The following is a 27,914-nucleotide window of genomic DNA, read 5'->3' on the forward strand; positions in this document are numbered from 1 at the left end:
CGACAGCCAAATTATTATAAACACACATTACCCTTGTTTATGATCACAAATTTAGTTTGTCATTAATTCAGTCCTACATGCTGTGCCATTTCGAACTGTCACAAAGTTTGATTGAATGTGAAAGGACAGTCACAGCTCTTGTGCTGTTTAGTTTTTGGGCAGTGGCCGCATTATATTTCACTAATGTTGTGTCCTGCCAAAAAACACATGTGAAGAAATTATGCAGGTCAGAGCACTGGACACTCCAGAAAAAAAAAAACATTTATTAGACCAAATATTAACCGGATTTATTTATTTATTTATTTATTTTCAAAGGACTAGATTTTCTTATACTCAGGAAACAAGTAGTGATTGACTACAAGCTGTCACAACATAAGCTCCTCAAGCTGGTGACTTCTATTACTGTGACAACTTTTACATGAATAAGTACATCAATAAATATTCTGTTTTTTTATTTTTTTGTTAGTTATTATTTAGCATGTCTTTAGTTGTACTATTTTATAAATCCCTTCAAAGTACTAGAATGCATACCTGATTTGCTCGTCTCTTAGCGGGGGTCATTTTGAGGTTTAATTTTAACTTTTTATAACAGCTGAATGTTTCTGGCTGTATGGTGTTTTCAGCGTATTTGTTGCTCTGCATGTTGAGTGCAAATGTGAGGCACTTGACTAGTAACAGTATAGCCGAAAGCCGTCTGAAGCGACACCTTCGCCGTTTCCGGTGCATTCGATGAGAAGTTTTGAGGCTTTCTAAAAGTAAAAACAAGCGTACAATGTGAGATACAAATGATTTTTCACCTGCTTGTGAAAAGCTGAGCTGAGCAGGAAATTCTGACCTTTTATCCATGCGGCGAAGAGAAACAGGCCACCTGCCGCCTGAAAAGCTTCTTAATCAATATACGATTTAGTTTATCAACAAAAAAAAAAACTCCGTTCTGTTCTACTAAACCTGAAATAAAGATTGAAAAATGATTCAGATGTGAGCAGAACACTGTGGAGCCATGCCTGACTGCAGAATCATTACACTCTGAACCGAAAGATTGTATTTTTTATTTTTTTTTTAGGTTGTTGCATTATGTATTATAGAGATCATAGAGATGAGGCATCTTTGCAGCATCAGCTTTCTCTGGGTTGTCTCAAAAGCAGATATTTCCTGGCCTGGGTCTGGCCTGTAGGCTTTGTGCCAGTGGGGAAATGGATGAGGAACTGCTGAAGCCTGGCTTCAAACTCAATTGTTGACCGACTATTCGCTCGTCTTTTCTGTGATGCATATGGTCAGCCAGGATACCCTCTGGAATCAAGATTCAGTTTATTTTTATGGTCGCTTCTGTGCTATTGAACACGGGTATGCAGAACTGATGCCGAAGGGCAATATGGATCTTCATCCTAGGTTTCTGAACCCAAGCGACGTTTACTCTTCCGGGCTTCATTTAGGTTAGAAATGAACCTACGGCCTCCACTGTGAGACTGTGTGCCATTTTATTAGCGTACATATTTAGTATCTCGTATCTCCCTGTGCCACAAACCACAGGCAACGGCAGAACCAATTTACAGAGACCCGTGTTGCCGTTCCCTACCATGGTGTAAAAAAAATCAATCTATAAGCTTCCCAATTTTAATATGACTGACTTGATGGTTGGACAGACTTTAAGACTGGGAATGCTCTCACTCACATCTTTTCTAACTTTTATACTAAATTCCAAAAGTGATTCTGACTTTTTCCAATGGCTTGTTTAAGAGAAACTTTGGGCTGCATTTAAAAACTCTAAACCTACTACACTATTACACCTACATTACTACATGTGCATGGTTTTATTATTGTGAGACTGTCTTGTAAATTACCTCTTTAGGGTTATAAAGGTAACATGATAGATGTATACAATTAGGGGTCACCACAGTGGACCAACTGGACCGCACAACAACTTGGCACAGGTTTTATGCCGGATGCCCTTCCTGACAAAACCCTCCCATTTTATCCGGGTTTGGGACCAGCACTTCCTCCAGTGGCTGGGGTTTGGGCATTGGCTGGGAATTGAACCCGGGCCTTCTGCATGGTAGGTGAGAAACCTACCACTGAGCCACCAGTGCCCTCTTGTAGATTGATGTGAATAATCGGGGTAATTAAACATGATTGGTTAATGCTTATGTTAAAGCAAATCTTTGCAAAATAATGTTAATTCATATGTAAAGTTTGTAGCTTATACATAAGTTGCCAGATCAGTTTTAATAGACATCTAGTGATCAAGTCATCTAGTCTAATGTAATGGTGTATAATACAAAGTAAGTAAGCATAGTTGGAATTTTGTTTTATACACAAGCCGTACTTCTGAACTAGTTTCACGTTTGGTTTAGAGACACTCGACCTGCTTTGCACCTAGGCTACAGGACAAATAATTTTGCTGAAAACTGACAAATGTCTGGCAACCTTCAAGGTTTCTGTATAGTAAATGTTGCTTTGCCCATGATGGCTTGTCTTACATTAGGTTAATGGCTTAGCCTCGTCGCTCTGAAAGAGTGAGTGCGAGAGGAAAATGAAAAGAAAAAAAAAAGTGAATAATCAAGAAAAATAGCCAGCAGGCTGCAGGAAAAGACATCTCAATGTCTTGTGTGCTAATAAGGCCCCTTTCTCTGTGGCATAAAGCAGCAGAGCTGTAATAACATGGCTATTTTCCTCAGGCACTTATCTCGGGCAGCTAGTGAAAGGACCCCTTTCATGCCTCTCATGTCATACAGGTTAGGGAGCTGCTCCAGGTACAGGTTAATCACACGTTCGGTTTTCTTACGACCCGGCACATGAGCCGAGGGAACGGAGGGGTTTCGAGGGTTGGAGGGACGTGCGGATATCAGAGGGGAACTGCAGGGCAAGAATTATAGAAGGGTGTGTGGTGCTGTGGCTGTGCCGGCATGATGAATGAAAATGGGTTGTGTTTGTGTAAGGTGTGAGAAATAAGAGGTGTCGGGCCTCGCCGTGCCTCCGGGGCTGCGCTGATTCATGGCCAGTTTACCCCCAGCCTTTATGAGTCTTTATAAATAATAATAACAACATCAGTAATATACAACAGCTAGCAGGCAAGCCCGAGCTCACGGCTCCATTTCTGCTCCTCGTCGTCTTCTACTGTGAGCTGCAAAAACAGTACGGCAGGAATCTCTGCCAGAACATAAGCATGAGAGCGAGATTACTTAAGGGAAGCAAATCAAGAAGGAAGAAATATATATCAGGGCTGAGAAGGAAGCCAGGAAATGTAACAGGCGTTGATGGATCGCATTGAGATGATGTGTTTTTTGTTTAGGAGGAATGGACAGGCTATGCCGCTGCAGGTTCTTTGTCTGTTTCCGAATAAGATTTTGGCAGGTGATTTTTCCAGAGGACCGAGAAGCGTAAACAGGTTAGGTGTATGGTGTGTTGAAAATGTCAGGTGTATTGAAAATGTCAGTGGAATGGATGGCTGATTAGTAGTGCTGATAGGGTTGAAGTGTAGTAGATCGATAGCGCTACCTAATGCGCTGTGTTAATTGCTTTACCTCAGCTGAATAGTTAATCTCAAAGGGTGAAGAGCAGAGTCAAGCCTACACACTGATTTGTGTTACCAAATTAACAAAACCCTGCTTCCCCCACCCCTTCATTTGTCTGTGTACATTAAATAAATGTCTGCTAATATGTTTATGAAGGGTAGGAGGGGAAAAAAAAACAAGCTGAGAGAAAGAGGGAGCACTCAATCGAGTCTAAGTGATTGGCAGTTTTGAGGATATAGATGTTAAGCTCGTCTGTATTTTTCATGTTCATTGACAGATTAAGCCTAGCGAGCCTACAGCAAATCGATCGACTGCTTATAGATCAGTCAACTCACTGACCCAGACACACCTCTTCTCTCTCCTGAGGTCTCGCACACTAGCCAGGAGTCATGTTTGTTTAAGAAAAGCCTTCGAAATGCAGTATATGGCCAAAAAGTATGTGGACACCTGACCATGTCACTCATATGTGCTTAATCTAAAACCATGGGCGGTGTTCTTTTTGCCTCTTACGGGAAGTCTTTTTCCTTTTAGGTTTTGAGATGTGTGTCCATTCAGCCATACATTAGTGAGGTCAGGCACTGATGTCATCAGGAAGTTCATCCCAGAAGTGTTCAATGAGGTTAAAGTCAAGGGCCATTGACACTCAAGACTTTGTATGCTTCCATCTTTGTGGCAGAGGTTTGAGGACAAACCACATATGGAAATGATGATCAGGTGTCCACATACTTTTGGATATCTAGTGTATGTGAGCATGTATTAGCTTGTGTGCCTGGGATTAGCAGATCTATATATAGCAGATTTGACAAAATCAGCTAAATTAAGCAAATTGTCTGGAAATATCTCACTAACATACCTACCTGTGCTTTTTCCTCACCGGCTGGTGTTGGCTATGAATGATTGTGTGGGGAAACATGCTTTTGGACCCTGGTGCTGTTCAAACACAGATCACCGGTCCACCTGGAAGTGGTAGCCTGCGGTTTGAGAACGATGGTGCAGCCAGAGTGTGGAGAGAAATGCCCCTGCTGAGTGACCTAATTGGTTTTAATTTTGTTTCCAGCTTCACAATATGATATTGAAGAAGGCCATTCACGACTGCACCTCAAAACCACGGACGTATTTTGGGTAGAAGTGAGCATCTTCACCGAAAGGTTTCATCCAATCCATTGATCATTGAAGTAACGAATAAGTAAATACTTGTACTCGCTAAACATGAGCTGGAATAATAAATCAATGCACGTGATTGTGTGCAGTGCAGGATTCAGGTTTACAAGTTGCACAGGTGATCTGGGGTTTAGAAGGACTTGTAAACTGTAAATGAACCCGGAATTGGCGAGGTTTCAGAGCTTTTATGTGGATATCGCATCGAAAACAGGAGAGTTGCATGGTCGCATTTTATGTCCTGATTGTGACACTTGTTAAAAATGTTCTGCATTTCTGAGTAGAAGTAGGTTAATGTTGCTCTGTGCTCTCTGAATGAGGTGATTAGGAGAACTAAATGTGATGCTCCCAGGTGCAAGCTCTTCACCATGACTGTGTCTTACCTATCCACCAAGCACTAATGTTTTATGTCTCTCCCATCCACTGCGACTCTCCTTTCTGTCTTACATCCATCACAGCACTATAATTTGTTTTTACTCTGCCCTCGTTGACTTCCCCTTACCACCTGTCGTACAAGTGGCCACTCGAAAAGATTTCCTTGCTGATTTGCATCTTCCAGTTTTCTTGACCTCTGTGTCCAGGAGTCAGCACTAGGGGAGGAGATGGTCGTGAGTATGATGTAGCTAACCCCCAGAAACCCAGTCTGAAGCATATCAAGTGGTGATTGCTGCTACAGAGAAGTGTGTTTTGGTGATGAGAGATAATGTTAAATGAAAATAGAGAGAAGGGATCTCTTTTCCCATCCATGTCTTTCTTAATAAATGAAGATGTCTCAGTCCTGTCTCATCACTGAAGGGCTGTCTGTAGGAGAAAACAAACAGCTGTTGTGACTTACTATGCTAATACACATGGAGCGTGAAGGGAATCGAGGGGAAAAGGGTTATGTTTTATAGTTGAATTCCCAGTGTTTAAAGCGCTCTGTTTTACATGAATATAATTATTAATTGGAGTGATTTCAGTGTAGTATAACTCTAGCCTTATTCACACTGGATTAGTTTTACACGAAATGGAATTATTGCCATTATCTTTGGGATTTTAGTCTCGTCTCAGTTAGTTTTTGTCTAGAAAGATTGACATTTTAACTCCCATAAAAGAACCTGCAGAAATGAGTCCAGAAAATGTATTTGTGTTCATTGTGCAGTAACTTCCTGTTTTTATGCCCGCTCCATTACTGTGTCAGAAAATAGAAATAGAAAATAGGGTTATTTATTTATTTTCACAAAACAGTGAAATTGTTGCATTTTCTTAAGTAATGGACCATGCTAAGTTCTAGACCATGTCTCCGGTAAAAAGAAAACGTCCTCAAGCCTGTCTGAGATTTTACCTGCAGAGATAAAAGATCTACAAGACTTCCTTCGATTTCCTTACAAGAACGCGTCACAGTGAATTTACGCAGTTTTAAAAGCATCGAAAGCGAATTTTTTTTTTTGGTATGAATCTTCACTATGTGTACATGATCACGCAACTTTTCACGTGTTTTACACACACCTCATATCTTCAATGCAAGCCTGTTGCTCTGATGTTTTGTTATAACTGCCTGTTTTACAGACTTGCACTGGATTATTAATTCGTCATATGTCCATAATTTCTGGGCCTGTTCTAGCGATCTAATAGCTTACCTAGAACAACGAAGGACTTTCATTAAAAATAGTCTGAGGGGAACAAAATGTATTTTTCCTCAGTGTTTTTAATCTCTTTGACTTGTTTTTGATTTGTCCAGCAGTTTTGACCTTGTGAGTATATTTGGCTGACCCCCCCCCCTTCACAAGGAAAATAACTAAAAGCAAAAAATAAGGTCAAAAGTTTTGCTTTTGCTTACTGTGGTTAAGGTCAGGGCTAGATATATGTGTAGGCGTAGCATTTAAAATTGTCAATGTCCCTTTCAATAATCTCAAAAAAAAGTTGTTTGTGTTATGCTGTGGTCAGTGAGAGAGATTATGCTCTGTAGGAAGATGTAAGAGTCTTGTTTGTTTTCAGAGCAGCAGAATACACACCTGTCTACACTCCTGTCCTCAAGAAGAGTGTATATCAGAGCAGTAATGCTGTGTGTGTGTGCATGACTGAGTGAGAGACAGTGAGTGAGGTGATGCAGTAGACTGCTGTAAAAGCTAGGGGGTGCTGTCAATCTGTGCTTCGTGAGGGGCAGGTTGTATATTTAGTGTGGGTTTTGCTTCTGGTTATTCCTGTATTGTTGTTAGTTTTATATGCTGAGACTCATTTCTTGTGTCCGAAAGCATTTTTAACGCCTTATATAGAAGAAAGACAGGTCCAATATTTGAAGAAAAGCAACTGGTAGCAACCGGCAAAAATCTCAAACAATGCACAGAATATAAAATATTCAGACCACTTCAGTTTCTGCACACTCTGTGTCATAGATGGATTAAAGTTGGATTTTTTATGCACAGTAACCTATAAATGCATTTTTATTTCATTTTTTCTATATTTTTTTGTAAATTTATTATCAAAAGTATTATCTGTAAATCAAAAACTAAAGTATGTTATTTATATTATTATATTTAATTACATTTTATTTTATTTTATTTTATTTTATTTAATTATAGACTAAGAGCACGAGGAAAAAGATTGTCTGGTCTCTGGACTGAACTCCAAGCACTTACCAGTGTTTGGTGAAACCAGTTACTTTTAACTGGTAGTGCTGTCCCTGTGATGAAGCATGGTGGTGGCAGCATCATGTTATGGGGTACTGGTCAGCAGCAGGGATGGGGAGACTTGATACTCTTTTGACAAGGTCATTATATAAATAACTGGTTTATCACATTTTGTGCATAGCATCTAGTGCTTCATTTCTATATTTGTGGGAATGTGGTAGCTTAGTGGTTAAGGCAGTCGACTACTGATTGGAAGGTTGTGGGTTTGAATCCCAGGTCCACCAAGCTGCCACTGCTGAGCCCCTGAGCAAGGCTTTTAACTCTCAATTCCACAGTTGAATAAAAACACGAATTAAAAAATGTAAGTCATTCTGAAAATGCCAAATGCCAAAATGTAAATTGTAGCCTATTGTTCACTTCCTTTAGCCGAGTCGGTCTGGAGTTTGGAGTTTTTCACTTTCTCACTGCAATCTCTGTGGACTTCGCTCGTTGTGTGGGAAACGTGTTGGATGACCCTTGTTGTTGTTTGTAACTGGATGCTGCATGTAAAATTCCTCCAGCCAAAAATGTGCGAGTTTGAGGAGTGGACTCTTGGCACACTGTACTGCTGTTGTTTTTTATCGGACAATAATACTCCATGTAAATCAACAGCTTTTCATCAGCCATTCCAACATACAATGTAGTGTTCGCTTTATTTTTCTTTTCTGTGGGACACTCATGGAACTTCAGACTCCTTCGTCAGTGGCTGTGTGCCAAGAACACAAGCACTCTGGATCACATACGCACACGTGAAAAGACCATTTTTGTGTGGAATAGCTGTATGATAAATCATAGAAATGCAACACACACACTCACGTCTGCATGTGTTCTCCATCTTAAGACATAAAATGGTTCTGCTGTTGCTGTGGTGTGTTTCTAATGATTCAGGTTCTGATGACAGATTTAGTTTTGGGACTGAGCTACTGATGCATATGTGCTACAGATGTGTGTCCTTGCTTTCTTAATGTAAACGCTGACCTGACTTAATGTAAAGCTAGTGTTTTTCCTCTTCACGAGCTTTTTCTTGCAGTTCTCCTGTGCATGCATTCCTTTAAAGCAGTCTTTGAGTTTAATATGTCCTGAGTTACCCAGGCATTTAGTGCTGTGAATTAGTCAGTATTATGATCTTCATGAAATTATGGTTAGAATTACTCTGGTATGCTAATAGCTGATTCAGACTTTTCTGTTGAAGCACGCTGGATTATATGAGTCACGATGTAGAGAGGGGGTTTATGGGACATGAGCAGTCCTCCATGCCATGTGCATCTGTGGTGCTGTGCGTCATCCAGCCTGGATGCGTGTTCGGTCCCGTACCTGGAAACTTGATAAGATGCTTTTGTAGTTAAAGGGTTAAAAATGCTTCAGCCGTAGCAAAGCAAAGACTCTTTTTCTAAAGGAAACTTTACCTCGGAACGAAGTTAGAAAGTTCTGGCTTGCCATGTAAGTCTTCCTGTAGCTGCCTCTTGCTCTGTTCCATTCTCAATGTAATTAGCTGTAGACTAAAAATATCTTTGACAGCACTAAAACTGAGCATGAAAGACTTTATTCTCGGTTGTTACTGCAGTTACTGCAGCTCGGGTTTGTAGGCTGTATAGACGTATTACCACGGTACACACTTTTCCATCTGAAGCACGGTTATTGCATGCAGTCAGATTTATCCGCCACAAATCACTAAACTACTTGCAACGTCATCGAATAAAAGGAATTGTACAGTTAAAACTCTAGGCTATTTGTCAGCTGAAGAGCTGTAACCGAATGTATTTAATTGAAGCATTGCTGCGTCGGTCTGGCCGCGCTCCTGCTGACCATTTCAGTCCATAATCCATTCAGTCTCTCTGCTCAGCATGCTGACTCCACGGAAAGCTCACAGGCCTGATTCATGGTTCCTTAATGCCAGCAACCGCACGCCATCGGACAAGCATATTTAGGAGTGGGCGACGAGCACCTGCATGACAACACATTTGCTTGATGAATGTTTCATTGATTGCGGGAGGGGGCGGGGGCACGGATCAGCACTAATCGATTTGATTAGTAGGGGGATGAAAAGAACACGTATTGTATTGATGTTTGTGGGCGCTGGCTGCGAGCATGTTGTCTGGGTCATAAATCTGTGTGTGTGTGTGTGTGTGTGTGTGTGTGTGTGTGTGTGTAACAACTGCACCAGGCTGATCTTTAACTCCTCAGCAGTGAGAGAGAGAGTGAGACAGCTAGGAAAGTATTTGGCTACGTGGGTAAGTGTATGTTGTGTATAGCTATGTGATTAGTCCTACTCCCATAGCCAAACACCTCAGGGTTCTTTTGATGAGATTATTTTTATAAAGTGATTGCAGTTCAGTTTAATTAGCGAGGAGTGGAACTGTAACTCTAGTCACAGTGCAAAGTCATGAGAAACGTCTGATCCATCAGGCTGCAGGAACACTCATCATTTGTCAGAAAGCTCAGCAAGAATGTTGACATTATTACTAAGACCATCATGTGGGGCATTAAAACAGCATGCTGTGATTATATTGATACTTTATATTATAGATTGATTTACTTTTTGATTGCGGAGTTCCTCAAGGGTTCTTTTGATATTTTAGAGCTCTTCATGAAGTGATTGTTTTGGTACTGGAACCTGCTGTGGGTTCAGTCTGGTTAAGAACTCTTTCAGATTTGTAAAGAAAGTGTAAATGAAAACAAACCAGTAAAACTAGTCTGTAAACTTATTCACTTATTTGTTCACTCACTCCCTTTTGTTCACTCACTCACTTATTTGTTCACTCACTCCCTTTTGTTCACTCACTCACTCACTTATTTGTTCACTCACTCCCTTTTGTTCACTCACTCACTCACTTATTTGTTCACTCACTCCCTTTTGTTCACTCACTCGCTTGTTCACTCACTCACTTATTTGTTCACTCACTTGTTTGTTCACTCACTCACTCACTCCCTTTTGTTCACTCACTGACTTGTTCACTCACTCACTCACTCACTTATTTGTTCACTCACTCCCTTTTGTTCACTCACTCACTCACTCACTTATTTGTTCACTCACTCCCTTTTGTTCACTCACTCACTCACTCACTCACTCACTCACTTGTTCACTCACTCACTCACTCACTTGTTCACTCACTCACTCACTCACTCACTCACTTGTTCACTCACTCACTCACTCACTCACTTGTTCACTCACTCACTTGTTCACTCACTCACTCACTCACTCACTCACTTGTTCACTCACTCACTCACTCACTTGTTCACTCACTCACTCACTCACTCACTTGTTCACTCACTCACTCACTCACTCACTTGTTCACTCACTCACTTGTTCACTCACTCACTTGTTCACTCACTCACTTGTTCACTCACTCGTTCACTCACTCACTTATTTGTTCACTCACTTGTTTGTTCACTCACTCACTCCCTTTTGTTCACTCACTGACTTGTTCACTCACTCACTCACTCACTTATTTGTTCACTCACTCCCTTTTGTTCACTCACTCACTCACTCACTTATTTGTTCACTCACTCCCTTTTGTTCATTCACTCACTCACTCACTCACTCACTCACTTGTTCACTCACTCACTCACTCACTTGTTCACTCACTCACTCACTCACTCACTCACTTGTTCACTCACTCACTCACTCACTCACTTGTTCACTCACTCACTCACTCACTCACTCACTCACTTGTTCACTCACTCACTCACTCACTTGTTCACTCACTCACTCACTCACTTGTTCACTCACTCACTCACTCACTCACTTGTTCACTCACTCACTTGTTCACTCACTCACTTGTTCACTCACTCACTTGTTCACTCACTCGTTCACTCACTCACTTGTTCACTCACTCACTCACTCACTCACTTGTTCACTCACTCACTCACTCACTTGTTCACTCACTCACTCACTCACTCACTCACTTGTTCACTCACTCACTCACTCACTCACTCCCTTTTGTTCACTCACTCACTCACTCACTCACTTGTTCACTCACTCACTCCCTTTTGTTCACTCACTCACTTGTTCACTCACTCACTCACTCACTTCACTCACTCACTCACTCCCTTTTGTTCACTCACTCACTTGTTCACTCACTCACTCCCTTTTGTTCACTCACTCACTTGTTCACTCACTCACTCACTCACTCACTCACTTGTTCACTCACTCACTCCCTTTTGTTCACTCACTCACTTGTTCACTCACTCACTCACTCACTTCACTCACTCACTCACTCCCTTTTGTTCACTCACTCACTCACTCACTTGTTCACTCACTCACTCACTCACTCACTCGTTCACTCACTCACTCACTCACTCGTTCACTCACTCACTCACTTGTTCACTCACTCACTCACTCACTCACTTGTTCACTCACTCACTCACTCACTCACTTGTTCACTCACTCACTCACTCACTTGTTCACTCACTCACTCACTCACTCACTCACTTGTTCACTCACTCACTTGTTCACTCTCACTCACTTGTTCACTCACTCACTCACTCACTCACTCACTTGTTCACTCACTCACTTGTTCACTCACTCACTTGTTCACTCACTCACTCACTCACTCACTTGTTCACTCACTCCCTTTTGTTCACTCACTCACTCACTCACTTGTTCACTCACTCACTCACTCACTTGTTCACTCACTCACTCACTCCCTTTTGTTCACTCACTCACTTGTTCACTCACTCACTCACTCCCTTTTGTTCACTCACTCACTTGTTCACTCACTCACTCACTCACTCACTTGTTCACTCACTCACTCCCTTTTGTTCACTCACTCACTTGTTCACTCACTCACTCACTCACTTCACTCACTCACTCACTCCCTTTTGTTCACTCACTCACTTGTTCACTCACTCACTCACTCACTTCACTCACTCACTCACTCCCTTTTGTTCACTCTCACTTGTTTACTCACTCACTCACTCACTCACTCACTCACTCCCTTTTGTTTGCTCACTCACTCACTCATTCCCTCTTGCTCACTCACTCACTCACTTGTTCACTCACTTACTCACTCGCTCACTCACTCACTCAATCCCTTTTGCTCACTCAATCACTCTGATCACTCATTCACTTACTGATTCACTCATTCATACTCACACATGTACCTGATGATTAATCCAGGAATAGCCATACTCTGGATATTTGTTTTTACAAATCATACAAAGACATACCTGTTAGTATCCAGCACAGCCACTCACTCATCAGCTATGCATTTCATCCCCTCTCTCTCTCTCTCTCTCTCTCTCTCTCTCTCTCTTTCTCTCTCTCATCCATGCATAAATACTCACGCTCCCATGTCTCCATAAAGTGGCTGATGTGCAAACGTGTGGAAGCCCCGGGGCACTGATTGGCCGTTCCTCTTGCAGTGTTTCACTCCCCACTTCACACACATTAACGCTGATGTGTTTACGACACTCTGGGGGCACTGTGTTAAACAAGCAGAACCTCGACAGGCAGGAGCAGCTTCAATACTCCACCACGCTGCAGACTGAGAGGAGAGACAGACAGACCAGACAGACAGACAGACGGGGGAATGAGAGTGAGACCATAAAGCAGAGCTATAGGCTGAGTGTGGAAAACAAGGGCAAACCCAAGTGATGAAGAGATGGAGTGTGATGAGATTGTTTGCTGATTGGCAGTGAGCAGTGATTTTTCACTCTGCTCTCTTGATACAGCTCCAAAGCGCTCTCTCTCTCTCTCTCTCTCTCTCTCTCTCTCCCACCCCCCGTGCCAAGTTTTAATTTGCAAAGAAGCTAAGGAGAGGTAATATAGGCTTTTTTTTCCTGCAGTTTAATTAGACTGGATCTGGTCATACATTTTCCAATGAACAGATGCTTCACATGACGTGTCAGTATAGTGTCCTTTTAATTTAGTCACACACACATTGGCATTTGCATACAGCGCAATGCGTTAGTGAATACTGATGCTGAAGCGCATAGACTTTCTCCATCTTCCTAGCTGAATCAAACTGTTTCTAAATTTGTTTCCAGCCTGCTGCGATCAGGTGATGTTCCAGCCGTCTGAGCAGAGTCTCAGTGATGTGCTGATTCAGGGCTGTGAGGATGTAAACAAGTGTAACACTGCACAGGATCTGATTACAAATGTCTGGCAGCCTGGGAAAACCTTCAGGCTTTATCAGTTTGATAATCACTAGTCATGTTACAGCATCTTAAAGTCAAGGTGAAAAGAAGGAAACTTAAATTGAAAGATTTCATTCGGACTCCACTGCGACACTGCAGTTACATCACAGACGTTTTGACAGCCGGTGGCTGATTATAGCCTGAATTGATCAGGGCTTTTTTATGTGACATTGACTTATACTTAATCACACACTACCCCTCTCTCTCTCTCTCTCTCTTTCTCTCTCTCTTACACTAACACACACACACACTCACACACTGTCTGTCTATCTGCCCATCCATCCATCTATCCATCCATCCATCCATCCATCCGTCTGTCTATTTATCTCACTAACACACACACACACACTCTGTCTGTCTATCTGCACATCCATCCATCCATGTATCTATTTATCTCCCCCGCCTCTCTTTCACTCACTCACTCACTCACTCACTCACACTCTGTCTGTTTGTCTGTCTGCCCGTCCGTCCATCCATCCATGCATCCATCTATCTACTTATCTCTCTCTCTCTGTCTCTCTCTCTCACTCTCTCTCACTCACTCACTCACACTCTGTCTGTTTGTCTATCTGCCCATCCATCCATCCATCCATGCATCCATCTCTCTCTCTCTCTCTCTCTCTCTCTCAAAAGCATTATGTAACTGTGTGTGTCTGAGAATTGTACTTATTCACACGCTACCTCTCACTCACACACACACACACGTCTGTCTGCTCATCCATCCATCCATCCATCCACCCGTCTCTCTCTCTCTCTCTCCCTCTCTCTCTCTTTCCTGTTTATTGCAATGAAACTTCAGATTCATACAGCACGTAGGCTACATTTTAATTCATCTCAGGTCCCAGTCTGTCTTCTATGAGTTCATTGGATCCTGGCGTTTAAAACATTTTAAGAGTCGTTGAAGCTGTAGTTAGTTGGTAAGTAAGCCTTACTTAGTAGCATTCACTAGTGAGTCACAGAAAGAAGCAGCTTGACTGACACAGCAGCTACAGCCCAGATTATCTTTTACGCAGGAGTTATTTTGAACTACTTAAGGCATCAAGATTACATTTCAGGCGCTAGTTCTGTCACAGCAGCAGGTGCCCCAAAACTTTGTGAATATTCATGACAGAGAAATGAACAGACACTAGCGAGCCACACCGAGCGTGAATTGATATAAATACTAACATGCGTATTAATCCTTACCAATATGGTGGCAGAGCGGTTGTAGGTTGCCGTCCGTGCCGCTTCACTCCTGGTGTACAGTGAGTTGCTGGCTCAGTGCATGCAGCTGTTCTACCATTCTGTTCTCATCACTTACCTGTCATAGCCATTCCAGTGGGCATTTTTTATCCTCCTAAACGTTCCTCTGTGTGTTTGCGTGCGGTCTCATTGTCTCACCGTTCGGAGCTTTCCGGTGCTTGATGTTTTGTACCTGTGTGCCGTGTGATCCGTGCGTGTCTCTGTAAGCTCAGCAGCCATTATAGCCTCTTTGGAGCTGCTTCAATTGTTCCACTGAGACTTCTCAGCTTGTTTATTAGTGGAATTTGTCACTGATGATTTCCTCTGTGGCTTAATGAGTTTATAAACGATTGCCTACGCTGAAGAAGGTCTCTTAACTCGGTTAGTTTCTCACTTTCGTTTTTTATCCCCCCCCCCTTTGCCTCTCCTGGTCAATAGGAAGTATCCCAAATTACTCGAGGTATCATGTGTCGATAAGGCGGGGAGGTGAGGCGTGGGATTTGGAAAATTTCCCAAGGACATTCTTCAAAAAAAAAAAAAAAAAAACCTGGTTTAGTGGTAGGCATTTATTTATTTATTTTTGGTTAAAGATGAGTCGTAACGGATGATGAAAGATGTTCCAACCACGAACCACATAAACTTTTCCAACTATAAGGATCAGGATCTTTTGAAGTGTGTCGTTTGATTGGCTCTTAGTGCACTGGCTTCCAAAGAGAAAAATAAGCTGTCAAACACGGTGACATGTTAGTGACATGTTCGCTGACAGGGTAGAGAGAAAGGTCTGTGGTTAGTCGTTTACACTGTCAATCAAAAAGGGCTCTTTTTATGAAATTAGGCAGTTTTTGACCATGCTCAGTGATGAAAAATACCAGACATTCTACTGAATGTGAGGCTAGATGGCAAGATTGTGTAACACAACCTCCCAACTGAGGTCACGCTATTGCCTTTCTGTTGAAGCACAGTTAAAGGTCTCTACTTTCCTATCTCTGTACAACGTTATTTGCATTCCCTCTCCAGAACTCTAGAACTAAACAGCAGCTCATGTCCTTGTCTCAGACGCAGGCATGCTCGTAATGCTCCTCGGTGACGGACTTCACTTCCTTCTGCACAGGATTGCATCTCTTTACACCATATCTGTTTTTTCTTTGCACTTACTTTGTTTTTTATATTACTTCCTGGACTGCTTTGCATTTCTCATTTGAAATGCTTCCTTTTGTTCCCACAGTAACATTTGTGTAAGCCTACATTAGTCTTCGAGTTTTTATAGATTCTCCAATGTGTCATTAGAAATAGACTTTATTTGTCACATATACATTACTGAACAGTGAAATTCTTTCTTTGCATATCCCATTCATGGAGGTTGGGGTCAGAGCGCAGGGTCAGGCATGATACAGCGCCCCTGGAGCAGAGAGGGTTAACTGCTAACTTGCTCTAGGGTCCAACAGACCCCCGATCTTCTGGTCAACGACCCAGAGCCTTAACCACTTGACCCACCAGCTCCCTTCATTGCACCTTCATTGCATCTTCATGGCACCTTCATGGCACCTTCATTCAGTTCATGCAAAAAAGACTATATGTAAATGGTGTTTTTTTTTTCCATTTTTGCTTCATATATAACTTCTATACTGCACTATACAACTATATACAGTCATATAGTTTTTAAGCTAGCCTTGTCTCTTCACAGAAAAAAGTGTACTGTTCATTAAGTGTGTCCTTGTGCCGACACGAACTTCACCCTAAGCTAAAGTTTTAAGACGTTTCCAAAGAGATGAATTAGATTATTCCCAGATTAGTTTTTTTCTCTCTCTCCATCTCCCTTAAGCCTGTTTTATACTGTGTGATTTCAGCAGTCACACTTTATCATCTGATCCCAATAGAAAATCTCCACCGAGTTCTAAAGCAGACTGAGATAACATGTTCTCCATGTCAGATTGACCTGCGATTAAAGGAAATCGCTCAGCTCGGCTTATGTCGCTAATGAGCGCGAGCTTTCCTTCAAGTTTTGCCGTTGCTCCTAGCATATTCACAACTATACCAGAGACTCTGTTTATTCCTGTATATGACTTTTTAGCACTGTGATGTTTTAATGAATAATTTTGTCCTATGCTTTCTGAGAAAACGGATCTCAACTCCCGACTATAGAAATCTTTAATAAAGGGCATGAGAGCCCAGATTTTCCATGCATAGCTGGCTTGAACACAGTTATGAATGATGTGTAGGTTTGTGTGTTTTTGTTGTTGTTTTTTTTTCTTCTATTGGCTGATGAATCCACTCTGATGAACATTGTGGCTGTAGTGTGTCATTTTCACTTTTTTTTCCCAAAGCACCTGGTGCATTTGGTGTATTAAAGCATTATTTTACTAATGTTAATGGCAAGAGGTGAGTTTTTCACAGATTCCTGCCATCTAAAAGCAGCTGGTGCAGGAAATGAGAGTGGAGAAAAGTGGTGAATGTGGACGAGGTGGAAAACGCACTCACTCCGACTCGTACATGTTTCTCTCTCTGTCTCTTTGCTCCCTTTTTCGTCCGTCATCTTTCTTGACTAATAGAACTAGCTGTGTTATTGTGCTTGACAGGTTCTGATTCCTTTGTCAGATGTAATTTAACCATCGAGACGTGTGTGTGTGTGTGTGTGTGTGTGCGCGCGCGCGCGCGAGCTGGCCCTTGTGCAGCAGTCTATATAACGAGATCTCTCCATCTTGGTCTTCCTGCAATTTTTACCTTGTCATCCATGCTAATTAACACCTCTACAGCCTGCAGAAATAACAGTCATTAAGCACTGCAGCAGGACCATGCCACTCCAGCTCCTGCTAAATCGGATATCGACGAGCTCGCGTTCTCCGAAATTCTGTAAATCCGAACCGTGACGCCTCCCAGGTTGACGAATATAAGGCATGTCTGAGCGGCACCCAGGCGTTTATTCAGAAGTTGAATGAGGAGCGGAGTACAACATTGCCACTTACCCTGTCTAGCAGCTCCTCTTGATAACCGGCTATTGATCCAATTTTCGTGTCCAAGTGCTCCGAGTATTGGATCCCTGTGATGTGTGATGCCACTGTGAGGTTTACAGGTGTGTCTGCATGGGTGGGGGTGTGTGTTTTTCTCAGTCTGGTCCAGGCTCCGGTTGGGTCGATGAACAAAAAGGCGACGGTTCATTAATGTAAAACACAGCAGAGATTTGTTCTGGCTGTGTGTATGGGTGAGAGAGAGTTCATGTACAAGGCTGGCACACTGATAAAATGGCCTCGATTAAACGACTTGCTTTATTGAGCTGGCCATTACTAGAGGCACGCGACCTTAATCACTCTTTCTGTATCCTAATTACAGTCTGAAAAACAATGCCGCTCTCTTTAGTTCCTACAAAGACTAATATTTCCTAACTTTTGTACAAAGTTTTGTTAAAAGCCATTACAGTGCAGTTCAGGAAGAAAAATAGCGCACTTGTTAAAACCAGATCTCCGCGTTCCAGCAGCTGCCAATAAAACGACCACCGACATCCAAAAAATCAAGACGAGATCTAGCCATATGTAAGGAAAACATCGAGTGTTCATTCATTTTTCATGTTTGAAACAGCCGCTGTTTCATCATTTCAGATTCGTTTTAGGGCTAAAATAAGTGAAGGAGTTGAATAGTCCTGCATGTGTGGCAGCGGCTACTTGGATGGCTATTAACAGAAAGGTTACTGTTACTGTACTGCTAATATAGATCACCGAGTACTCTTTTTAAAAATAGCAAGAGTGACGGTAAAGGAGGACGACGTGAGAGCCGAACAGATCATGGTGCTGTGGTAGACGGATATTTTGATCGATTGTGCATGTTACAGTACAGGGTACACGTCTTAACCAGAAATAACATGTGTTATAGCTGAATTGTATTTGTAGGTTGAAATATTTCATATTTAGCATCAGGAATGTTTCCAGATTTTGTATGAAGCAATTAAAAATGAGTTAGTATTTTATTTTTATTTTATGACAACAAAGGACAAAAAATCCTACTTCGTCGTGCGGCAATTTGAAGCTAAAAGCGAATGAGCACAGAGAACCGGGACCGGGACCCCGAAGGCCGGGCTTGTTTGAATTCTGAAATTCAAAGCAGCTGTGATTTGCCTTAAATGCACTGACGATACACCTAACTGTTTAATCTGTCACACCGTACTGTTTGTGCTCGTACTGCAATGTGAGCTGAATTCTATATCCGCTTTATTGTACTGTCAGAGCAGTGAATCCTGAATAAAGCTGAACGGCGACGTTAGATCTGGCCGACTTGCCAGACATTTCCATCACTCTCACTCTGGCTTTGCTTCTATCCCTCGCTTTCTCTTCCTCCGCCGGTGCTGATTAATGACATTTGTACTGCTCCACGCTTCCTCCTCGCCGCGGCATGGAGGAAGTGCTGCAAGTCCTCTCCTACCTTTCTGAATAAATCACTATCGTTTCACACATCATATCCCAGCTCATCTCTCTCTCTCTCCCTCTTTCTCTCTCTCTCTCTCTCTCTCTCTCTCTCTCTCTCTTCCTACCCCCCCTCTTCCTCTCGCTCTCTCTCTCGCCCCCCCTTCCTACCTTTCTCTCCCCCCGCCCCCCCTCTCTCGCTCTCGCCCCCCCCCCTCTTCCTCTCGCTCTCTCTCTCGCTCTCGCCCCCCCCTCCTCCCCCCCCCTCTCTCTCTCTCACTCACGCACACACACACACACACACTCTCTCACTTGCTTTCATTCTTTCTATACCTTTAACATGTAAAGTCTAATAAAGGAAAATGATCAGAATTGGACTGAATGGATGGATGGATGGAATGATGGGCTGGGGGCTGGCTGGAGAAAGAATAGACGGAGGGCCGTGTTACGATTGCCTGTGACACATGAAAAGAAGGTTGTTAAATGAAGATGAAGCAGAGGGGAAGATAATGAATAGATGGTTTGCCAAGTGCTTTTGTCATTAGGCTTCTGTCTCCCTCCCTCTTTCACCCCTCTCTCTCTTTCTCTCTCTCTCTCTTTCTCTCTCTCTCTCTCTCTCTCATTCTCAGACTCTCTGCAGCACTTCATCACTTTTTTTTCCTAGTGCATGAACTCCCCCTTTGTCACACTTCACCCACCCTCTACTCCAGTTAGTATTTTATTTAGATAATTCCATGTTGTCGTTTTGTTCGTTCTTGGCCTTGCAGGCAGGGAGCCTCTGGCTTTGCTGGCGAACTCCTCTTTCTCTGTATTGATGTTTGTACATCCATATGTGGTACCTATACATACATACATACACACACACACACACACACACACACACACACACACGTACACTTAAATGTAGACTCGGTTACTCTGTGAAATGGCCTGGATTTCCTTTATATAACACTGTATACTCTGTGTGTGTGTGTGTGTAAGAGTGTGTGTGCGGTCTTCTGATGGACCTCACCACACACTGAGATTAAACACACACACGGCCATGTTGTTCTCCTTAAACATCTTTTATAGTGCTCTGTTCCAGAAGGTGCACTTAAGGAAACCGGCTCAGAAAAGAACCTTACTTAAGCTTTTTCTAAAACCTTTTTTTTTTTATTTGGAAAGGAATAGAACATTTTACATTACTTTTAAATTCATATCTTATTGTGTATGCACATTAATATCTGGGTCAAATTGGTTATCTGGGATAAATGAATTATTTTGCACTTTTTAGAATTTATCAGATATACAAGTCGTTAAGAGGAAGACTTTGCAATCACAGTCTGCATGCTGACCTAGATAACTAACTTAGTGCTACTAATGAGCAAATTTATAGCTGGTTATAGCGACCATGCTGTATATTTTTGTATAAATAGCTGAGAATATGACAGAAGTGCTATTTATGTTCGTCTGTGAGAAACTGACCAGCTTGCTCTTTGTATAGTAGAATGGGTTTACATCTGCATATCCTTCTAGTTATACAGCGAAACCTCGGCATACGAATGCCCTCCCTTACGAATTTTTGCCTTAGGAATTGAAATTTTGTAAGAAATTTACATTGGCATAACCAAGCATTTTCGAATCAGGAACCGAACCCTGGCTGAGTTGAGCGTATGTTTGGGAGCTGTTCAAAATGTCGGTGGAAAGCCAAGCGAAGCGAGTTTCAGTCAGCGAAAGCTATTTTGAAAGAGTCAACCCTCAATACCAACATTGCCTTCGGCATTCATTCAAAAGCTACATGATTTTTCATGCGTTTTTTTTTTTTTGTTAACAGATTGGTGGCGTGAGTGGTCTGTTCTATTTTTAGCCCAAGCTTGGTGGCACGACTTCTTATGAGGACCCTTGACATGGAATGCTTGACCTGGGTCAGTTCTGTGTAAACAGCCAAACAGTTTACATACGCTCCATATTGGACATATTGCTAATATTTTTGGGTGGCTGGAACGCATTATCTGTATTTACATTATTTTTTATCTGAAAGGCCCGGGTTCGATTCCCAGCCAATGCCCAAACCCCAGCTGCTGGATGCAATGCTGGTCCCAAGCCCGGATAAAAATGGGAGGGTTGTGTCAGGAAGGGCATCCGGCGTAAAACCTGTGGCAAGTTGTTGTGTGGACTAGTTGGTCCACTCGCACACGTAGGGAGCAGCCGAAAGATCAACAACAACGTTATTTTTTATGAGAAAATTTGTTTCGCAATACAAATTTCCGCCTTAAGACCTCGCCTCCAGAACGAATTAAATTCATATGCCGAGGTTCCACTGTACTTGTCATTTCCAATGAAGCAAAGAGATGTTTAAGTAGATTGCTAAGTGCTAAAAAACATATTAAACAACGTAAATAAAAAATATCATGTAGCTCACCAAAGCCTGACTCTCCTTCTCTCTCGGTCTGTTGGAAGTGTCTAGAATTCCCTCATGTTTCTCAGCTCTCGATGTACAGTGAGCGAGTGTTAGTTTCAGTGTGTGAAGTAGCACATGCTTGTGAACACTGTGTGTGTATTTGTACTAAGTGTTTCTCTCTCTCTCTCTCTTTCTCCCTCTCTCTCTCTCTCTCTCTGATAGCTGATCGCAGTGTACGAAGAACAAGAAGCCCAGCAGAGGGGAGCGGCGAGTCCCGGGAACAGCAGCATCGGCGTTGTTAACGTTAGCACAAACGGCGCCGGTGCTCCAGGACAGCCGAGCCCTGAACCCTACGACGCCGAGCTGGTCTGTTTCCAGCCGATCCGAGGAGGGGAGATCGAAGTCAACTCCTCCGCCCTGAAAGCCAGTATGTTCCCTACATAAGCATAAATTCAGATTTTCAGATAGTGGAGTCATTTTTATAATGCCATCGCAGCTCACATAAAAAAAGAAATATGTATGAAAAAGTTCGGTCTCATCTTTAGAGAAAGAGCAGACTGGATTGTCATAGCTTGAAGGATTTCTCCGATACAGCTGTGTCTCTGACGTAAAAAATCGTCTCGGTTTAAAATTCCATCGGCGGTCTGGCCTGCCGCAAGAGCCTCATTTATAAGTGTCGATGTTTAGCAGGCATCTTTGACTGGTTCTTTGTTTAGAAGTTAATGAGGAATGTAATGACAGATTCTCATTGCTTTAAAGTTTGGAGGATAATGAGATTGGTAATAGAAGGAACATGGTGTTGTGTTAAGATGTAAATTTCCTCTCTCTCTCTCTCTCTCTCTCTCTCTCTCTCTCTGTGTCCCAGACTCCTCAGGCGTAATTGTGTGACTCTGATTTGTTTTGCTGTCATGTTAGGGTAAATGTACTATCTGCATCATCCTGTTGCAGCATATGGGACGTGCTATACTATACTAATCCCATCTTTCACAGAGGCGAGGGTCGGAGCCACGTTTTACACGCAAGCCCTATTATCGAGTAGCGGCAGCAGTGAAAACAGCTAATAATTTAAGCGATCTGATTTCTCTGTCAGGGTTTTTTTTATTTAATAGGCTTGGCTGCGGTAAATTTTTGAGCATGTGTCTCATTTGACCTCAAAGCACCATCTTATGCCACAGGCTTATAAATGTCATAGGCAATGCAAAAAACATGTGGCGACATCCCCCAACGCCGTATAGCTTGTTGGAGGTAGGACACGGCGTGTAGCCCAATCCGAACTCGGTGAAGGTTGAAGGTGAAGGAGACGTGGCTCTGTGTGAGGTGTTGCGTTTCTGTCCTGCTCTTCAGGTTGCCTTGTAAAAACCCCTCCTTATGTTTAAAGTAATAGCAGACAGGGACTTGTAACCATGTTTAATGTCTTGGCCAGTGGTTTTTTTTTATTTTTTTTTTTTTTTATTGCAAGCCAGACATTCCCTCCAGTTTCTCCCGTTTCTGCAACAAAGCGGAGGTGTCGGCTGACTGAGTAATATTTTTTCTCTTTTACATTTGCCACGGCAGTTTGTCATGTCTGTATGACGTACAGAGTTCTGTGGTATGCGGGGAAGGAGAGATCATGTATACACACACACATACACACACACACACACACTCGATCAATCCTAGGATATATGGTATAAGTTGAGCTTGTAATTCTATATCTCACATTCTTAATGATTTGATTAAACAGATGTGCATCATTGACGCTGATATTGATATCCATTTTTATTTCCAAAATTGAAACAGCACACACACTATTTCTATAGACATACCTGTTTGAATCTCAGAGGCATGATGAGGTAATACATGAGGTCATCTTCAGTTTTTGATCACTATAATATATACACTGAACAGGCATAACATTATGAACACCTGCCTAATATTGTGTTGGTCCCCCTTTTGCTGCCAAAACAGCCCTGACCCGTCATGCACTGTGTATTCTGACACCTTTCTATCAGAACCAGCATTAACTACTTCAGCAATCTGAGCAACAGTAGCTGGTCTGTTGGATCGGACCACACGGGTCAGCCTTCACTCTCCACGTGCATCAATGAACCTTGGCCTCCCATGACCCTGTCACCCCTGTTCCTTCCTTGCACCACTTTTGACCACTGCAGACCGGGAACACCCCACAAGAGCTGCAGTTTTGGAGATGCTCTGATCCAGTGGTCTAGCCATCACAATTTGGCCCTTCGTCAAACTCACTCAAATCCTTACGCTTGTCCATTTTTCCTGCTTCTAACACATCAACTTTGAGGACAAAATGTTCACTTGCTGCCTAATATATCCCACCTACTAACAGGTGCCATGATGAGGAGATAATCAGTGTTATTCACTTCACCTGGCAGTGCTCATAATGTTATGCCTGATCGGTGTATTTATGCAGTATAACCACTTGCTTCTAAAACATTACACTCACTGAGCACTTTTTTTTAGGAACACTATTTTAATACTTTTCAGGGTTTTTCTTTGCTCTCAAAAGAACCTAAATTGTATGAATTCCACAAAATGTTAGAAACGTTCCTTTCAGATTCTGGCTCATATGATTTCATCGTGCAGTTCCTGTAGATTTTTCATACATTTTTCATACTTTCCCGCTGTGAATCTTCTGATCTAACACACCTCAGAGGTGTACTGTCGGATTCAGCGCTTGTGACTGCTTGTGAAGGCCAGTGAAGAACATTTGAACTCATTGTCATGCTCATAAAACAAGTTTGAGACAGCTTTTGCTTGTGACCTGGTGCATTATCATACTGGAAATCCATCAGAAGATGGTGAATTGAGTATTGTTGATAAAAATATCCCTTTGAGTATTGTGATTGATGGTGGATTTTATATTTAAAAATAATTATATATTGTATTTATATTTAAGAAAAGGATGTTTTACATAAGAAACGTTTGGTAATGTTGATGCTTTTCAGTTAAAATAGCTTTTTTATTAGAAGCCGGTGTGCACTGTAGAAAGACTGGAATCCTTTAAGAATCAAAATGTATCTAAGAAATGATCATACACCTTCCTGTAAATATAAAGAATGAGGGTTAAATCCAGTAGAGCTTAGAATTCAAGTGCTATTTTGACAAGTGATATCATCTGTAGATGTTATCTTCATATCCAGATATATGAATATCAACCTAATTCTCTCTCTCTCACACACACACACACACACACCCTGTTTGTTTGATGTGCTGGAATTTCCCTGAGGCCGCCTCTCATTGCTCACCGATACGGCCTCACTAAGTGGATTATCACTGTGGAGTGAGTGAATGCTCAGCATCCAGCCAACCATGAACACAGGAGGAATTTGTGTGTCTGCAGTCCCGGCACGGGCCTGTGTCCTCCCCGTTCATTGAGCTCCATGATGACCCATGAAATCCCTGCAATGAAACCAGTGCGCTAATACTATTTTATGCTTTACTGGTTTGTTTTATTACTTCAATTAGTTCGCAAAGCAGAAAGCCACAAAGAGGAAAAAATCAATTTCACCTTTTTGAAGAGTCTCCTGCCAGAGAGTAGTGTGTGTGCTGGGGTGGATGGCAGGCTCGGGTGAGAGTTTTGCTGAAACATTGGAGGTAAAGTTGAGGATTGTGTTCAAGTTTAAGAAGTTTATTTGGCACATATACACTACCAGTCAAAAGTTTGGACACACCTTTTAATTCAGTGTTTTTTGTTTAGGGATTTATTTTCTACATTCTAGAACAATACTGGAGATTTCAAAACTATGAAATAACACACATGGACTTAAGTAATCCATATGTAATGACAACAAAAACAGTCAGTTGTTATTTTAAGACACGAAGGTCAGGTGTTCTGGAACAGTTCTTGCAAGAACAGTATTGTCAAGTGCATTTGCAAAACCCATCAAGCACCATGATGAAACTGGCTCACATGAAGACCATCCCAGGAAAGCAAGACCAAAACTGACCTCTGCTGCAGAGGAGAAGTTCATTTAGAGTGACCAGCCTCAGAAATCACCAATTAACAGCACCTCAGATTAGAGCCGTTATGAAGGCTTTACAGAGCATCAGTAGCAGACATATCTCAATATCAACTGTTCAAACGACATTATTGTGTATTTCGGCCGCCTTCAGCATTGTTTTACAATGTAGAAAGAAATAAACATCAGGAAAGACCATGGAATTAGAAGGTGTGTCCAGACTCTTGACTGGTAGTGTACATTACTGCGCAGTGAAATTCTTTCTTCGCATATCCCATCCTTGGAGGGTTGGGGTCAGATCGCAGGGTCAGCTATGATGTAGCACCCCTGGAGCACTGGGGGTTGGGGGTCTTGCTCAAGGGCCGAACGGTGGCAGCTTTATATCATCCGATCAACATCCCGGAGTCTTAACCACTTGTAAAGATGCCATTGGGTATCTTCCGTCGCATCCTGCCCTGTGTTTGATCCCACTGTCGGTGTGTGTTAACCCCAGGGCGAGTGTTAATTTGTTATAAAGGACGCTGTCTCGTAGTGGCGTTTTTTATTTTTAAAAAACTATGAGTTTTGGTTGGAATGAAGGCTGAACAGAGGTTGTACAGAAAGCGGTAGAGTTGTCTGGGTTGTATCAGTTTATAAGCAAACACGCAGAGCGAGTGAGCTCATGGAACCTGTGGCTCGTATCTCTTGAATGAGCTGTGATTGATCAAGACACAGAGATGTTAGCTAGAACAAAATGACTTCTGACAAAACCATTCCTGTATCTTTTGTAACTCTCACTAATGGCATGGCTTAGCCCTTCGAAGACTGTGAAAGAAAGAAAACAACCCTCAACTCCTGCCTCCTCATGCTCAGCTCTGGGTGAGTTCTGGTGATTGACTTAGCCATTATAAATCCTTCCAGTTTTTTTTTCAGCTGATGAAGTGTGGTGTTTTGGCAACGTGTTTTGAGTTGCCATCTTGCTGCATGATGAAGCTTCAGCCAATTAGTTGTGATGGATTTCTCTGTAAATTGGCAGACAGAATGTTTGTCGACTTTTAACTTCATTCTACTGTTAGCATCATGAGTTCAATAAAGATTAGTGAGTTCCAGAAGCAGCCATGCAATCCCAAGCCATGACACTCTACCTCCACCCTGCAAGATCGATGAGCTTGTATGTTTTGGATCATGAGCAGATCCTTTCCTTCTTCACACCTTGGCCTTTTCATCACTTTGCTAAAGGTTACTCTTAGTTCCAGCACTTTTGAGGCTCATCTCTGTATTTCTTTGCGATTCCAATCTGGCCTACTGATTCTTACTGCTGATGAGTGGTGTGCATCTTGTGGTATGTTAAAATCTTCACCCCTGCCCTTTCAAGGTTGGATTCTTCACAGCTCTCATAATGTTCCTGTCATCAACTGCTGTTCTCTTCCTTGGCTGATTTGTTCACTGGTTTCCAGGACATTCCAAATTGCTCTACTGGCTCTGTCCAATGCTTGTCTGGTTCTGATGAAAGACAGCACTTTGGTCTTAAAATCACTGAGATCATGTTTTTATTCCATTCTGATAATTGATGTGAACATTACCCCACACCTGCTTTGATTAATTCAGAAAAAATCAATGTCTTCCCAAAAACGTAATAAACGGTATAGTTATTTAATTAATGACTTATTTCTGTGTCACAGCTTGTGATACCCCTATGGCAAAGATCAAGATTGTGATGGCAAGCTACGATGGAGCTGTTGTATGCCTGCAGGGTTGTTCAGGGGCCTTGACTCGGTCCCTCCCTCTCACTGTGGGATGATTGGAGCGTATTGATCCACAGACTGCTGCTTGCCTGCTCCAGGGGGAGAGAGGGGTGTTATCAGAAACTCCCACTGAGCAAGTCACTAATAAGGCAGGATCACTCTCGGAGATGTGCTCGTGTGGACACGCATGCAAAAAAAATAAAGAAATAAAAAGTCTCGGGAACAAATCCTCGTGGCTAAAAACAACTTAAAAACAACTGATCAATATGTGACTCTGTGCACTGGATGGTTTGGTCTTTAATCAGGCAGAGATACTGCTATCTGTTTTTTAAAAGGGAAAAAATCCCAAAACAAGCCAATGGATATCAATCTGAAAAGTTATTGATACACAGAACACTATACTTGCTTTTCTATGCAGTTTGCATATATCTGCCGAGGTCTTATCTTGCGTGTTCATTGCATTTTTTTCGTCTTTTGGCATCGCTGGTAACAGAAAACATTCTGCTTTACACCACGTCCACCTCCGGGTCAGAACAGACCGTTTTATACACACCGGTAGTTTCTTGGCCTCCCTTCCTTGCTGCTTTGCTGCCCTGCTTGATAAATAGCGAAAATTGGTTGGTGGCAAGATCTTTAACTCGTCATCCTTAATCAGTAGAAAATACAAATAAAGCATGGCATTTAATCCAGCTTTTTGTTAAGCTCCTTCAATTTTATGTTCTACACACTGCAGTGATCAGCACTTTTCCCATTATGGATCATAGAACAAGGCTG

General features: G+C 42.2%; 1 protein-coding gene across 5 annotated transcripts in view; it reads left to right on the forward strand.

The window, feature by feature from the left end:
- The window catches only part of pard3bb (par-3 family cell polarity regulator beta b), a 268,913-nt gene that overhangs the window by 41,500 nt on the left and 199,499 nt on the right, over positions 1 to 27,914 (forward strand). For all 5 annotated transcript variants that reach the window (XM_058392331.1, XM_058392335.1, XM_058392332.1 and 2 more), the window contains exon 4: positions 21,671 to 21,875. In XM_058392331.1, the coding sequence (XP_058248314.1) occupies positions 21,671 to 21,875 (205 nt within the window). The remainder of the gene's footprint in view (positions 1 to 21,670; positions 21,876 to 27,914) is intronic.

Source organism: Hemibagrus wyckioides, linkage group LG06 (genome assembly GCF_019097595.1).
Source record: "Hemibagrus wyckioides isolate EC202008001 linkage group LG06, SWU_Hwy_1.0, whole genome shotgun sequence".
In the NCBI taxonomy this organism is placed as follows: Eukaryota; Metazoa; Chordata; class Actinopteri; order Siluriformes; family Bagridae; genus Hemibagrus; species Hemibagrus wyckioides.